Source organism: Salvelinus namaycush, chromosome 5 (genome assembly GCF_016432855.1).
Source record: "Salvelinus namaycush isolate Seneca chromosome 5, SaNama_1.0, whole genome shotgun sequence".
NCBI classification, from domain to species: Eukaryota; Metazoa; Chordata; class Actinopteri; order Salmoniformes; family Salmonidae; genus Salvelinus; species Salvelinus namaycush.
Window position 1 is genome coordinate 31,160,952 of NC_052311.1, and position 13,779 is coordinate 31,174,730.

General features: G+C 44.4%; 1 protein-coding gene across 2 annotated transcripts in view; it reads left to right on the forward strand.

The window, feature by feature from the left end:
* The window catches only part of LOC120048189 (platelet-derived growth factor receptor beta-like), a 46,921-nt gene that overhangs the window by 22,612 nt on the left and 10,530 nt on the right, over nucleotides 1-13,779 (forward strand). For both annotated transcript variants that reach the window (XM_038993954.1, XM_038993953.1), the window contains exons 2-16: nucleotides 2,374-2,449; nucleotides 2,824-3,105; nucleotides 3,612-3,869; nucleotides 4,218-4,348; nucleotides 5,603-5,768; nucleotides 6,820-7,000; nucleotides 7,400-7,515; nucleotides 7,819-7,942; nucleotides 8,215-8,423; nucleotides 8,745-8,839; nucleotides 8,972-9,104; nucleotides 9,257-9,361; nucleotides 9,448-9,558; nucleotides 11,451-11,610; nucleotides 13,114-13,280. In XM_038993954.1, coding sequence (XP_038849882.1) covers nucleotides 2,401-2,449; nucleotides 2,824-3,105; nucleotides 3,612-3,869; nucleotides 4,218-4,348; nucleotides 5,603-5,768; nucleotides 6,820-7,000; nucleotides 7,400-7,515; nucleotides 7,819-7,942; nucleotides 8,215-8,423; nucleotides 8,745-8,839; nucleotides 8,972-9,104; nucleotides 9,257-9,361; nucleotides 9,448-9,558; nucleotides 11,451-11,610; nucleotides 13,114-13,280 — 2,287 coding nt within the window. In that variant the 5' untranslated portion in view covers nucleotides 2,374-2,400. The remainder of the gene's footprint in view (nucleotides 1-2,373; nucleotides 2,450-2,823; nucleotides 3,106-3,611; nucleotides 3,870-4,217; nucleotides 4,349-5,602; nucleotides 5,769-6,819; nucleotides 7,001-7,399; nucleotides 7,516-7,818; nucleotides 7,943-8,214; nucleotides 8,424-8,744; nucleotides 8,840-8,971; nucleotides 9,105-9,256; nucleotides 9,362-9,447; nucleotides 9,559-11,450; nucleotides 11,611-13,113; nucleotides 13,281-13,779) is intronic.

Genomic DNA, 13,779 nt, shown 5'->3' on the forward strand with positions numbered 1-13,779 from the left:
CAGCGACGGTCGGCGGTCCAGAGCCTCCAGCGGTGGTCCAGAACCTCCAGCGACGGTCGGCGGTCCAGAGCCTCCAGCGATGGTCGGCGGTCCAGAGCCTTCAGCAGGAGTTCTCAGTCCAGAGCTTCCAGCAACGTTTCACAGTCCGGAACCTCCAACGACGGGCCACAGTCCGGAACCTCCTGAGACGGGCCACAGTCCGGAACCTCCTGAGACGGTCCACAGTCCGGAACCTCCTGAGGCGGTCCACAGTCCGGAACCGTCTGAGACGGTCCACAGTCTGGAACCTCCTGAGACAGTCCACAGTCTGGAACCTCCTGAGACGGTCTACAGTCCGGAACCTCCTGAGACGGTACCCGGTCTGGAGCCTCCTGAGACGTTCCACGGTCCGGAGCCTCCAGCAACGGTCCCCGGTCCGGTGCCTCCAGCGATGAAGCCTCCAGCGACGGTCGGCGGTCCAGAGCCTCCAGCGGTGGTCCAGAACCTCCAGCGACGGTCGGCGGTCCAGAGCCTCCAGCGACGGTCGGCGGTCCAGAGCCTTCAGCAGGAGTTCTCAGTCCAGAGCCTCCTGCGACGATCTACGGTCCGGTTCCTCCGGCGACAATCCATGGTGCGGAGCCTCCGGCGACTATTCACGGTCCGGGGCCTCCAGAGACGACCCACGGTCCGGAGCTTCCGGCGACGATCCATGGTCCGGGGCCTCCAGAGACGACCCACAGTCCGGTTCCTCCGGCGACGATCCACGGTCCGGAGCTTCCGGCGACGATCCCAGCACCAGAGCCGCCACCGAAGCTGACGTATTCGCGAGCGGAGTGGGTACTTCGCCCCGCACCGGAGCCGCCCCCGACGTTAGATGCCCACCCGGACCCTCCCCTAATGAGTCAGGTTTTGCAGCCGGAGTCCGCAACTTTGGGGGGGGGGGGGGTAATATCACGCCCTGACCACAGAGATCCTTTTATTCTCTATGTTGGTTAGGTTGGGGTGTGACTAGGGTGGGTTATCTAGGTTATTATTTGTCTATGTTGGCCTGGTATGGTTCCCAATCAGAGGCAGCTGTTTATCGTTGTCTCTGATTGGGGATCATATTTAGGCAGCCTTTTTCCACTGGGTTCTTGTGAGATCTTGTTTTGTTTGTGTGTTGTTGCCAGTGCGCACTGCATTTGACTTCACGTTTCGTTTTAGTTCTGTATTGTTTTGGTGAGTTTCTTCAATTAAACATGTGGAACTCTACGCACGCTGCGCCTTGGTCCGTTAATTCTACAAACGACCGCGACACACATTGTATCACCATAGCAGCGTATCAGTAAACAAAACCCCAAATATGGTTTGCTATTGCCGTTCTGTGGTTGCCGCTATTGCCTAATTACTTTTGTTTACTTGGAATCCAATTAAGGGTTCAACACGACAGTGGAGTAGTTTTAGACCCAGCAGCATTGTTGGGGAATAGGACATCATTTGAGATTTTGCCTCAGTGTTGTGTTTTAAAACACGAAACTGCACATTGTATCACCATAGCAGCTAATCAGTAAACAAACTCCAAAATATGGTGTGTTGCCGTTCTGTGGTTGCCTTTTGTTTACTTGGAATCCAATTAAGGGTTTGACACGACAGTGGAATGGTTTTAGACCCAGCAGCAGAGTGTTGCAGAGGCACACACTGACCTGTTTGTTAGTTGGACAAAACAAGAACAAAAACTCTCCGACATTGTTCTGTCCCTGTGCAGCGAGCCGTCACATACCTCTCATGTGAACCCATTCAGAACATAGAACCGGAATGTTGTGTACAGAACTCACATCTCATTACTGAGAGGGGAGTAACCTTCCATTGTATTTTAAGAGCCGCATCTACTCTGTTTAGTCTGTGTTCTTTCTGTGGCATACAGTATCTTTGGATTAGGAACAGATTGTGCTGTCATGGCATGTGATTTATATAGTAAGCTCCCAACTTGGTTTCGACCGAACCTTGTTGGTCTTACAAGGGTAAAAGGCATCCAACATGATATGAGCATATCAGTAGTGTATGTGAAGAGATATCAATGAGATGTTATGAGTTCAGAATGTTCAGACCAACTCTGAGTCCCATGTCCCAATCCCCGAGCCGTCCTAATGCCTGAGCTCACTGGTAACCAGCGTAGGGGGGAACAACACCCTTGCACTAACCTTGGAGTCGTCTATGTCTCTCTCTCAATCATTTTGTCTGTCATAAGCCATTTACTGTATGAAGGACAAGTGTAAAATAGAAACTATGGGTAGGGAGTTTGTCTTTAACACAAGGGTCAAACTCAATATGCGGGGAGGAATGTCGTGAAGAAAACAGGGGCTATAATGGAGACTACAATATTCACAGTGTTTTTGTTTTTAAATCTGTTTGCAGAATAATTCTCTCCTGAAGCGTATCACCATGAGGAGTGTCAGAGTATGCACTCTCCATCTGACAACCATTCTTACAGGTGAGAGAAACAACCACACATCTACTGAAATATCATGCAAATAAACGGTGAGGTATAACATGACTAAAGCCTGAGCCTTTCCTAGTTAGGTTACATGGTCGGGAAAAACTCCTGAACTTTGTATCCAGCTAATTTGCCATAGAGATTGTTCTTTAATATGGATGGCAAAGAGCATTGATCAGCTTAAAAGGATCTGTCATTAATGGTGCATCATCATCCCTCCTCCATAGCCCACCAGACTGGTCACATCCGTCATCGCTGTGTAATTGGATGGATATCTGATTTGTTATTGCTATCTTAACCTTTGACCCTTGACCTGGAGATCTAGCTCTTTGATCCCAAACCGGACCTTTTCTTGTTTGTGTTGACTGCAGCTCTTTTACACTTCTGTCCTGAGTTCTGTTGCCTGGAGATCTCCCCTAGCAACAGTGAAGTTGTCATGGCAGCGGGTGACTCCATGACCATTACCTGTTCCGGCTGGGGGACAGTCGAATGGAGGTTCAAGCGGGATGACAACGTTCCCTATTTTGGAGTGGAGAACCAGAACACGACCAGTGTTCTCATTCTGGAAAATGTGATGTGGAGCCAAACGGGAGTATATGTCTGTGCCGAGGCTTGGACTAACAAGACTATAGAGGTGGCAGTCTTTGTGCCAGGTGAGAACACTGTTATAACTTTAAAATTAGATTAAGATCACTTTATTGGTCAATTAGACACATGGTCCAACCAAAATTGTACTTCCGCTTTTAACACAACCCCTACAAAAGACACACATACGGCTTTTTTTGGAGAGGTGTGCAGGGCTGCCACACTCGGCACCGTTGTAGTGGGGGTTAAGTGCCTTGCTCAAGGGTACAGCGGCATCTAGGATTTGACACCAGCAACCCTCCAGTTACTGTCTCGTCTCTTACTGCTAGGCTACCTGTCGCCCCCTTTACACTCTGTCACAGCTATTGTACTTTTACAAAGATAGGTTAGGTTAGACAACTGTTATGTTCCCACTGCCCAGGCAAATATTGGATATTGTAACAGCGAACTCAGCTTATAGGCCTCAATATCTTGGTTCAATCTTGATATAAAGTAAATATTTGTATTCCTCATATGGTGTGAAATTATTCCTCTTATCCCTCAAGTCTTCCCTCCCCTCGCCTTCCTCACACAGACCCTGATGTGTGGTTCATTGAGAGTTTCCACGGCATGGTGACCAAGATCAGCGAGGAGGGGATCATCCCGTGTGTGGTCACCAACCCCCAGATCAACGTCACCCTCTACGAAAGAGACAGTGACATGCACCTGAAGGGGGTCTACATCCCAAGTGAGGGCTACAGGGCACCCCTGGAGGACAGGACCTATGTGTGCCGAGGAGAGCTGAACGGGGAGGAGAAAGAGTCCCAGGCTTTCTACGTCTTAAGCATTGCTGGTGGGTACCTGGGCTGAGGCTGGGGCTGGGGGTCAGAGATGGGGCTGGGGATGTAACAATGAAGGAGACTAGAGACCTAGCGTTTCATGACATTCATTGTACTGTACAGGCCATGAACGTCATTGTTGATATGCATGTCTGGATGTAACAAAGACAGTATTGCAAGGGTATCAATCTATGGTCTCAAGCTGTTGTATATCAGTGATATTGCTAAGTAAGCAAGATGTTCTCTTTCACCTTGCGGTAATGTCTAAAAAATAACAAGGAACTCATTATCTCTATCCCTCTCTCCCTCACACCCTCCCTTTTTCTATCTTTTCTTCGCTTTCCACACATTTCCCGTGTTAGTTCCGGAGACGATCGACGCCTACATCAATGCGTCTAAGACGGTGCTGAAGCAGGGCGAGCCTCTGACAGTGAACTGCACGGTGCAGGGAGTGGACCTGGTCTCCTTCTCCTGGGACTATCCCAATAGAGACGTGAGTGGGAGAGAAGAGAGGAGAACAGGCATAGAGTAAATTACATCAAGATGTCTGTGTAGCCACACCTAGATGTGTTAAGTCCCCAGGCAATATCATTCATGACAGACACATGGTTTTCATACCAGCATTCATAATACACTATCTTTTTGGTGGTGGAAGTGTTTTACCTCTACGGGATCGGTGTCCCTATACCGGGACGGTTGAGCTAACGTGCACTAATGTGATTAGCATGATTTTGTAAGTAACAGCAAACTTTCCAGGACATATGTCTTTTATGGGCAGAAAGCTTAAATTCTTGTTAATCTAACTACAGTAGCTATTACAGTGAAAAAAGACCATGCTATTGTTTGAGGAAAGTGCACAACTGGTTTGATACATTCACCTCTGAAGGTAAATAATGTACTTACATTCAGTAATCTTGCTCTGATTTGTCATCCTGAGGGTCCCAGAGATAAAATGTAGCATAGTTTTGTTTGATCAAATCAATTTTTATGTTAAAATGTAGGAACTGGGTTCTACAGTTTGAACCCCTGCTGTCTCTGGCTCCACACCAACCCCACCTGGCCATCTAGATGTGTGAAAATGTGTGTATTCGCTAATGATCCATCATGTATGACATTCCTGGGGGTGTGTAAACTTAAATGTTGTATTATCATATCATTTGTGTATGTTCTCTATAGTTATGTACTTGAAAATGTATCAGTTGACCAATTCGGCACATTTGGGCAGACTTGATACAAAATATTGTCCAGTATTGCAATGCTTCACTGGATCAATCTAAAACTTTGCACACACAATATAAAATTGTGCCTAATCTGCAATATTATATTATGGCCTTCCTCTTGCATTTCAAATATTTTTTTGGGGAAAACACATGTTTTTGTGTTTGTATTATCTTTTACCAGATCTAATGTTATATTCTCCTACATTAATTTCACATTTCCGCACACTTCAAAGTGTTTCCTTTGAAATGGTTTCAAGAATATGCATGTCCTTGCTTCAGGTCCTGAGCTACAGGCAGTTAGATTTGGGTATGTCATTTTAGGCAAAAAAATCAAAATTTAAGTGTCAGATCCTTAAGAGGTTTGAAGGCCCTTGTGATAGGATTTCACTGATAGATATACATGTGGATAAAATCAACACATCCTGTTAAACTTGTAGAATCGGACATGACTTAGTTTGTACTTCTATAGCCTTCTCTCAGAAGGAATACTAAATGTATGCACCCCTTTCCTGCCCTGTGTCTGTTAGGTGGACTCCATTGAGCCTCTGACTGACGTCCTGTCATCCCAGAAGATGCGCTCACGCCTCATAGTCTCCAAGGTGACGCTGGCCAACACGGGCCAGTACGCGTGTCATGTCCACGAGGGTGTCCAGGACCAGAGAGCCACAGCCAACGTCAACATCACCATCCTTGGTGAGAAGGAGACTGGAAGAGACTCTCTGAAAACAAACAATGACTGGATAGATTATTATTCAGGCAATTTTTTTTAGACTGAAAGAGCATCGCTCATAATATGAACCCCCATGTGCAACGAGAGAGAGTTCTGTTAAAATAAACCACATGTAATATTATTATTTTTTTAAATCATTTAGCTAGTGAACGTCACTGAACATACAAGCACAACATCTGTGTTTTGTGTGAGATAGTCAATTAAAATCAAATAATATTTCATTATTATTTTTGATAACATGATGTACAAAGCGTCCAATTTGAGAGATTCTGTCGAATCAGAATCAGCACTGTACCTTTGCCTTTGAAGTCACTTCAAATAATTGAAATTCATTCAACTGAACTGCGTCTCTAACAAGCTGCAAAAAGGAAAGTCAGCAGAAAGTTGTTTGAAGGGTAAACCCAACTTCTTTGAGGATTGGATGTAGCCAAAGAGACAGCCGTTCCTCTGTGAATGCTTACCCTATTCCCACTGAGTTGTGTTATATTTAGGCCACGGTAGTCAAACATGTATAAACTGCCTTCTTCATACAGCCAGTCATTCATGTTGTAAGTCTTTCTCTCTACATGGCTCTGGGCCAATACTCTGGACAGCCCACTGGAAATGACAGATCCTCATTTCAGTCTCTAAACAGTTCAACCATTTAAATAGACAGCTTTGTCATCACCTCAGTCTATACAATATGGACCCACTATACTTAGCAGCCATACTGTAAACACAGTGAATTACACTTAATACTCTGAAATAGTAGTTACGATAAAGGGGGAAAAAATTACTTTTGATATCATAGCATATATGCAAGCATACTGGGCATCAGAAAACAATGGCTGCAGATATGGATCACAAATTTAAAGGCCTCTTCCCTTTCCCTGGGTGCCTGTCTGTTTCAGCTTCTCAACTCCCATTTGTCAAGCTATTTATTCCTTAACGCAGGCTACATGTTCTCGCAGAATGTTTACAGAGGTACTATACTTATTATGTGTTTACTAACTAATGACAACCTTCTTCTGTCAGAGCAAGGCTTCGTAGAGCTGAGGTCCGTCCAGGATCGTAATGTCTCGGCCCAGCTGCACCAGAACGTAGAGCTGAGGGTGGAGATTGAAGCTTACCCCCCTCCACGTGTCCGCTGGACCAAAGATGATGCCACGGTCAACGGGGACAACGTCGTAATCACCAGGCAGGAGCATGAGACCAGGTGAGACCACCTGGACGACGATCAATTCTAATCAATCTGGAGGTTGAATTTCTCAGATTAGATCAGTAGAGTTTGTTCTCTTTGTCGTTACATGAAAGTATAAATCAGATCAGGCAACCAGATTTACAATCCCACTTGTGTAGTATGCAATGCATTACGTTAGCGACTAATTGGGTAATTTACCCCTCAGAGATGGTCTTAGTCTGCCTCTGGTTCCTGCTGGGTGTTGGGTTACCTGCTGTCTAGGCTTTATCTGCTGTTGACTGATAGAGACTGGATGTCTCAGGAGGTTTTATGGTTTTAGCAATGTTGATGGATTTATTAAGATAAACCCATTTTTCCAGGATCAGTGAACCAACATTTATAACTGTGTGGTTTTCCATTACCCCTTTATCTCAGGTACTTCAGCACGTTGACCCTGGTGAGGATCAGGACAGAACAGAAAGGCCTCTACACCGTTCACGTCGCCAACGGAGATGACACCAAGAAATTGACCTTTGATCTAGAGGTCAAAGGTGAGTCGCCTTTGCAACCAATGTAAACCAATGTGGTGTATATCAGTAGTCTGTTAAGTGGTTCCTTCTCCTCCTTTACATTTTGAAAGTTTTGAAATTTGAAAGAACTGCATCCACCATGGATGTAGCTCCATTACTTTCACACTCCCTATGCTTTGAGATCAGTATAAATAAATGAGAGGCGATGATAATAAAAAGTAACTTAAGACTATTGAAATTCCACCCTGGCTCAACATATACCTACACGTATCATCTAGATTCATGGGATATGTCATTCCTAATTCTGTACCCCTCTCTGTGTAGTCCCCCCTCAGATCACAGACCTGTCGGACCACCACCTCCCTGGGAAGAGGCATGCCGTGACCTGTGTGGCTGAGGGGGTACCTTCCCCCACCATCCAGTGGTTCAGCTGTGACAGCATGCTCAAGTGGGTCATGTCATCATCATCATCACACTGTCAGTGTCTGGCATTCTGTAACACTCTGGACACTAGAGGGCAGACTTAGCTTGTTTCGTTTTAGTAATCGCAGTTTAAACTGATATCAGGTCAACTATGGGTTATCAGACAGCTTCTATACCAGAGTGCATTAGCTCACAGCATTTACCTCAGACACACCTGAGTAAAGGTAGCAGTAGTAGTTCACCTTTACTACTGTACTATTGAAACACCTGTAGTTATCATTACAACATCTCTCCCAGGTGCAGTAACCGGAGCACAGTGTGGCAGCCCCTAGTGTCAGACCCTGAGACCCTGAGCGTCCAGACCAACGTCAGCTTCAACGAGAGCCGTAAGGTGGGCCAGGTCCGCAGCCAGGTCATCTTCCACAAGCCCCAGCAGGTGAGCGTCCGCTGCGAGGCCAGCAATGAGAGAGGACTCCGCAGGAGGGACGTCAAACTGGTGTCCAGCAGTATGTATCTAAAGATAGAACCGAACAATGATGCTATTACCATTATCTAAGAGCAACATTGTATCTATGGGGATATTTGTATTTCGATGTGTATCTACCTAAGGGTTTGCATTTATCAAAGTACATACTGTAACTAGACAGTCCTGGAGAGTTGCAGGGTGTACTGTGCATGCTGTTGGTTCCAGTCCAGCGCTAGCACACCTGATAAATAATAGTTTATGTATAAATAATGGTGTGAATGTTAATACTAGGAACAAATGTTCTCTGTGGATATGTCGACTATGTAATAGTTGGATGTTAATGTTCTGTGTTGTGTTCTAGCTTTCTTCTCCCAGGTGGCAGTGTTGGCTGCGGTTCTAGCCCTGGTAGTCATCGTCATCATCTCCATCATCATCCTCATCGCTGTGTGGAGGAAGGTGAGACTACACAAAGACACAGTGAACAATGTTAAAACAACTATGCAAAATGCAGTACAATTACTAACTCACTCATAGTATCTCAATGTGCCTGAGTGATTGAGAAACTCTTACTCTTGTGTGTTGCCTCAGAAGCCTCGCTATGAGATCAGGTGGAAGGTGATCGAGTCAGTGAGTCTGGACGGACATGAGTACATCTACGTTGACCCCATCCATCTGCCCTATGACCTTGCCTGGGAGATGCCTCGAGACAGCCTGGTGCTGGGTAAGGACCAGGAACCATGGGGGAAGGGGGTGCCAATGATGTCTATGGGGGTATCCCCAATCTTTATTTGATAGTGTATTTAATAGAGACAGATACAAGTTACTGTTCATATTGACTGTTCTGATTTGGGCAATGTTTGTGTTGTGTTCCAGGTCGTACTCTTGGGTCCGGAGCATTCGGCAGGGTGGTCGAAGCGACCGCGTATGGTCTCGGTCATTTCCAGTCCAGCACGAAAGTGGCAGTGAAAATGCTCAAATGTAAGTGAGAACAATCAACTTCAGCATAGAGGTAGTTTTAAGCCTGTATGCCAGTTTGTTTCATGCTTCAGTTCTCTGACCTCCAGCCACGGCCAGGAGGAGTGAGACCCAGGCTCTAATGTCAGAGCTGAAGATCATGAGCCACCTGGGGCCTCACCTCAACATTGTCAACCTGCTGGGGGCCTGCACCAAACAGGGTGAGCCCTGCCCCCGTCACCACAGCAACAATCACAAGCTCACAACCTAATGTCATTAGTCTCTGAAATCCCAGACCTAGGGCAACAGCATGTACAGTGGCTTGCGAAAGTATTCACCCCCTTGGCATTTTTCCTATTTTGTTGCCTTACAATCTGGAATTAAAATGGATCTGGGGGTGTTTGTATCATTTGATTTACACAACATGCCTACCACTTTGAAGATGCAAAATATTTTTTATTGTGTAACAAACAAGAAATAAGATGAAAAAAATGAAAACTTGAGCGTACATAACTATTCACCCTCCCAAAGTTAATACTTTGTAGAGCCACCTTTTGCAGCAATTACAGCTGCAAGTCTCTTGGGGTATGTCTCTATAAGCTTGGCACATCTAGCCACTGGAATTTCTGCCCATTCTTCAAGGCAAAACTGCTCCAGCTCCTTCAAGTTGGATGGGTTCCGCTGGTGTACAAAAATCTTTAAGTCATACCACAGATTCTCAATTGGATTGAGGTCTGGGCTTTGACTAGGCCATTCCAAGACATTTAAATGTTTCCCCTTAAACCACTCAAGTGTTGCTTTAGCAGTATGCTTAGGGTCATTGTCCTGCTGGAAGGGGAACATCCATCCCAGTCTCAAATCTCTGGAAGACTGAAACAGGTTTCCCTCAAGAATTTCCCTGTATTTAGTGCCATCCATCATTCCTTCAATTCTGACCAGTTTCCCAGTCCCTGCCAATGAAAAACATCCCCACAGCATGATGCTGCCACCACCATGCTTCACTGTGGGGATGGTGTTCTCGGGGTGATGAGAGGTGTTGGGTTTGCGCCAGATATAGCATTTTCCTTGATGGCCAAAAAGCTCAATTGTAGTCTCATCTGACAGAGTACCTTCTTCCATATGTTTGGGGTGTCTCCCACATGCCTTTTGGCGAACACCAAACATGTTTGCTTATTTTTTTCTGGTCACTCTTCCATAAAGCCCAGCTCTGTGGAGTGTACGGCTTGAAGTGGTCCTATGGACAGATACTCCAATCTCCACAGTGGAGCTTTGCAGCTCCAGGGTTATCTTTGGTCTCTTTGTTGCCTCTTTAATAAATGCCCTCCTTGCCTGGTCTGTGAGTTTTGGTGGGCGGCCATCTCTTGGCAGGTTTGTTGTGGTGCCATATTCTTTCCATTTTTTAATAATGGATTTAATGGTGCTCCGTGGGATGTTCAACGTTTCTGATATTTTTATATAATCCAACCCTGATCTGTACTTCTCCACAACTTTGTCCCTGACCTGTTTGGAGAGCTCCTTGGTCTTCATGGTGCCGCTTGCTTGGTGGTGCCCCTTGCTGAGTGTTGCAAACTCTGGTGCTTTTCAGAACAGGTGTATATATACTCAGATCGTGTGACAGATCATGTGACACTTAGATTGCACACAGGTGGACTTTATTTAACTAATTATGTGACTTCTGAAGGTAATTGGTTGTACCAGATCTTATTTAGGGGCTTCATAGCAAAGGGGGTGAATAGATATGCACGCACCACTTTTCCGGGTTTTTGTTGTTTAATTTTTTGGAGAAAAAAATAAATAATAATTTCACTTCACCAAGTTGGACTATTTTGTGTATGTCCATTACATGAAATCCAAATAAAAGGCAATTTAAATTACAGGTTGTAATGCAACAAAATAGGAAAAACACAAAGGGGGGTGAATACTTTTGCAAGGCACTGTATGCTGGAACATTGTTAATGTGGGAGGCAATCCATCTGCCCACGGAGACTATAACATCATAGTTACAAACTTTTCTTTTTACTAACTATGTAATTGTATGAGTAATACAAGAGTTCACACAAATTCTTCCCCGATGAAGATAAAAATGTGTCTTTTGTGGCACCCAATCTCTCAGGCCCTCTCTACCTGGTGACAGAGTACTGTCGCTATGGAGACCTGGTGGACTACTTACACAAGAACAAGCACACGTTCCTGCAGTACCACCTTGAGAAGAACCAGGAGGACTCTGGCTGCCGCATCTCTGGAGGGAGCACCCCTCCCAGCCAGAGGAAAGGGTGAGAGCTACCTCCTCATCTGGGGGTTCACTCAGGTCTTCATTTGGAAGATAAAGAAGAGGTTATATTGGCCAGTGCGTGGATCAAGTACAAACACATATGAATGGTAGAAAAAGACATACATGACCATTCAAAAGTTTGGAGTCACTTAGAAATATCCTTGGTTTTGAACGACAAGCACATTTTTTGCCGATTAAAATAACATCAAATTGATCAGAAATACAGTGTAGACATTGTTAATGTTGTAAATTATTATTGTAGCTGGAAACGGCTGATTTTTAATGGAATATCTACATAGGCCTTCTTTAGACTAGTTGAGTATCTGGAGCATTAGCTTTTGTGGGTTCGAATATATTCTCAAAATGGCCATAAACAAAGAACTTTCTTTCTGTTCTTGTTCTGAGAAATGAAGGCTATTCCATGAGAGAAATTACCAAGAAACTGAAGATCTCGTACAATGCTCTGTACTGGCTCTAACCAGAATAGAAAGAGGAGTGGGAGCCTCCGGTGCACAACTGAGCAAGAGGACAAGTACAAAACACCAGTCTCAACATCATCAGTGAAGAGGCGACTCCGGGATGGTGGCCTTCTAGACAGTACACAGCGTTGCACGAGATCTTCAGTTTCTTGGCAATTTCTCGCATGGAATAGCCTTCATTTCTCAGAACAAGAATAGGCTGACGAGTTTCAGAAGAAAGTTCTTTGTTTCTGGCCATTTTGAGCCTGTAATTGAACCCACAAATGCTGATGCTCCAGATACTCTAAAGAAGGCAAGTTTTATTGCTTCTTTAATCAGCGCACAGTTTTCAGCTGTGCTAACATAATTGCAAAAAGGTTTTCTAATGACCAATTAGCCTTTTACAATGATAAACTTGGATTAGCTAACACAATTGGAACATTGGAACATAGGAGTGATGGTTTCTAATAATGGGCCTCTGTACGCCTATGTAGATATTCCATTAAAAATCAGCCGTTTCCAGCTACAATAATCATTTATCATTTACAACATTAACAATGTCTACACTGTATTTCTGATCAATTTGATGTTATTTTAATGGACAAAAAAATATGCTTTTCCTTCAAAAACAAGGACATTTCTAAGTGACCCCAAACTTTTGAACGGTAGTGTACATATGTAGGATCTTAATTTGATCACCCTGTTGCAGGATAACTTTTCTGCAATGCAGGAAATGTAAACGTGTTGTGTATTTGAGCTTTAAAAAGGCTTCTGAAGTTTGTCATTTCCACTTTGATATTTCAGACTTGATTGTCCCTTACAAAAAAATGTATCAACCACAAAAATGTCCATTCATTATAATCCATATAATCATTTGCATTTCCTGCTGCTGCAGGGTTATTCCTGCTGTAGCAAACTACCTCAAATGTAGATCCTACATCTGTAGACATTAAATTCCAAAATGAGGCCATACAGACATAGAGATGGCCATGTGTTTTTAATTTTTTATTATACTTTACCCTAATGTGTTCCAAATATCTTGGCAGCTACGTGTCATTTGGCAGTGAGTGTGACGGTGGTTACATGGACATGAGTAAGGACGAGCCCACAGTGTACGTCCCCATGCAGGAGCTGAAAGACACCATCAAATACGCTGACATCCAGCCTTCTCCCTATGAGTCTCCCTATCAGCACGACCATTACCAGGAACAAGGTATAGAGTCCAAGAAATACAGAGCCATAACATAGCTCAAGCGTACTGTATACTTTGTATATTTTAGGTCTGTTATATGTCAAACATATGGGAAGCACATGAGAAGAGAAAGCGCAGGAGGATGGGTTAAGTACAGTTAAATTGTTTATTTGACCTACAGAGCCTCTATGCACTAAACACTAAGGACACCTGCTCCTTCCATGACATAGACTGACCAGATGAATCCAGGTGAAAAATTATGATCCCTTATTGATGTCACTTGTTAAATCCACTTCAATCAGTGTAGATGAAGGGGAGAAGACAGGTTAAAGAAGGATTTTTAAGCCTTGAGACAACTGAAACATGGATTGTGTATGACATCAATAAGGGATCATAGCTTTCACCTGGATTCACCTGGTCAGCCGTCAAGGAAAGAGCAGGTGTTAAAATGGATTTCTCACCACGAACTGGAAGAAGCTTTTTCCCTTAAAGAGTCTGATGAGAAGGATATACTGCTCTC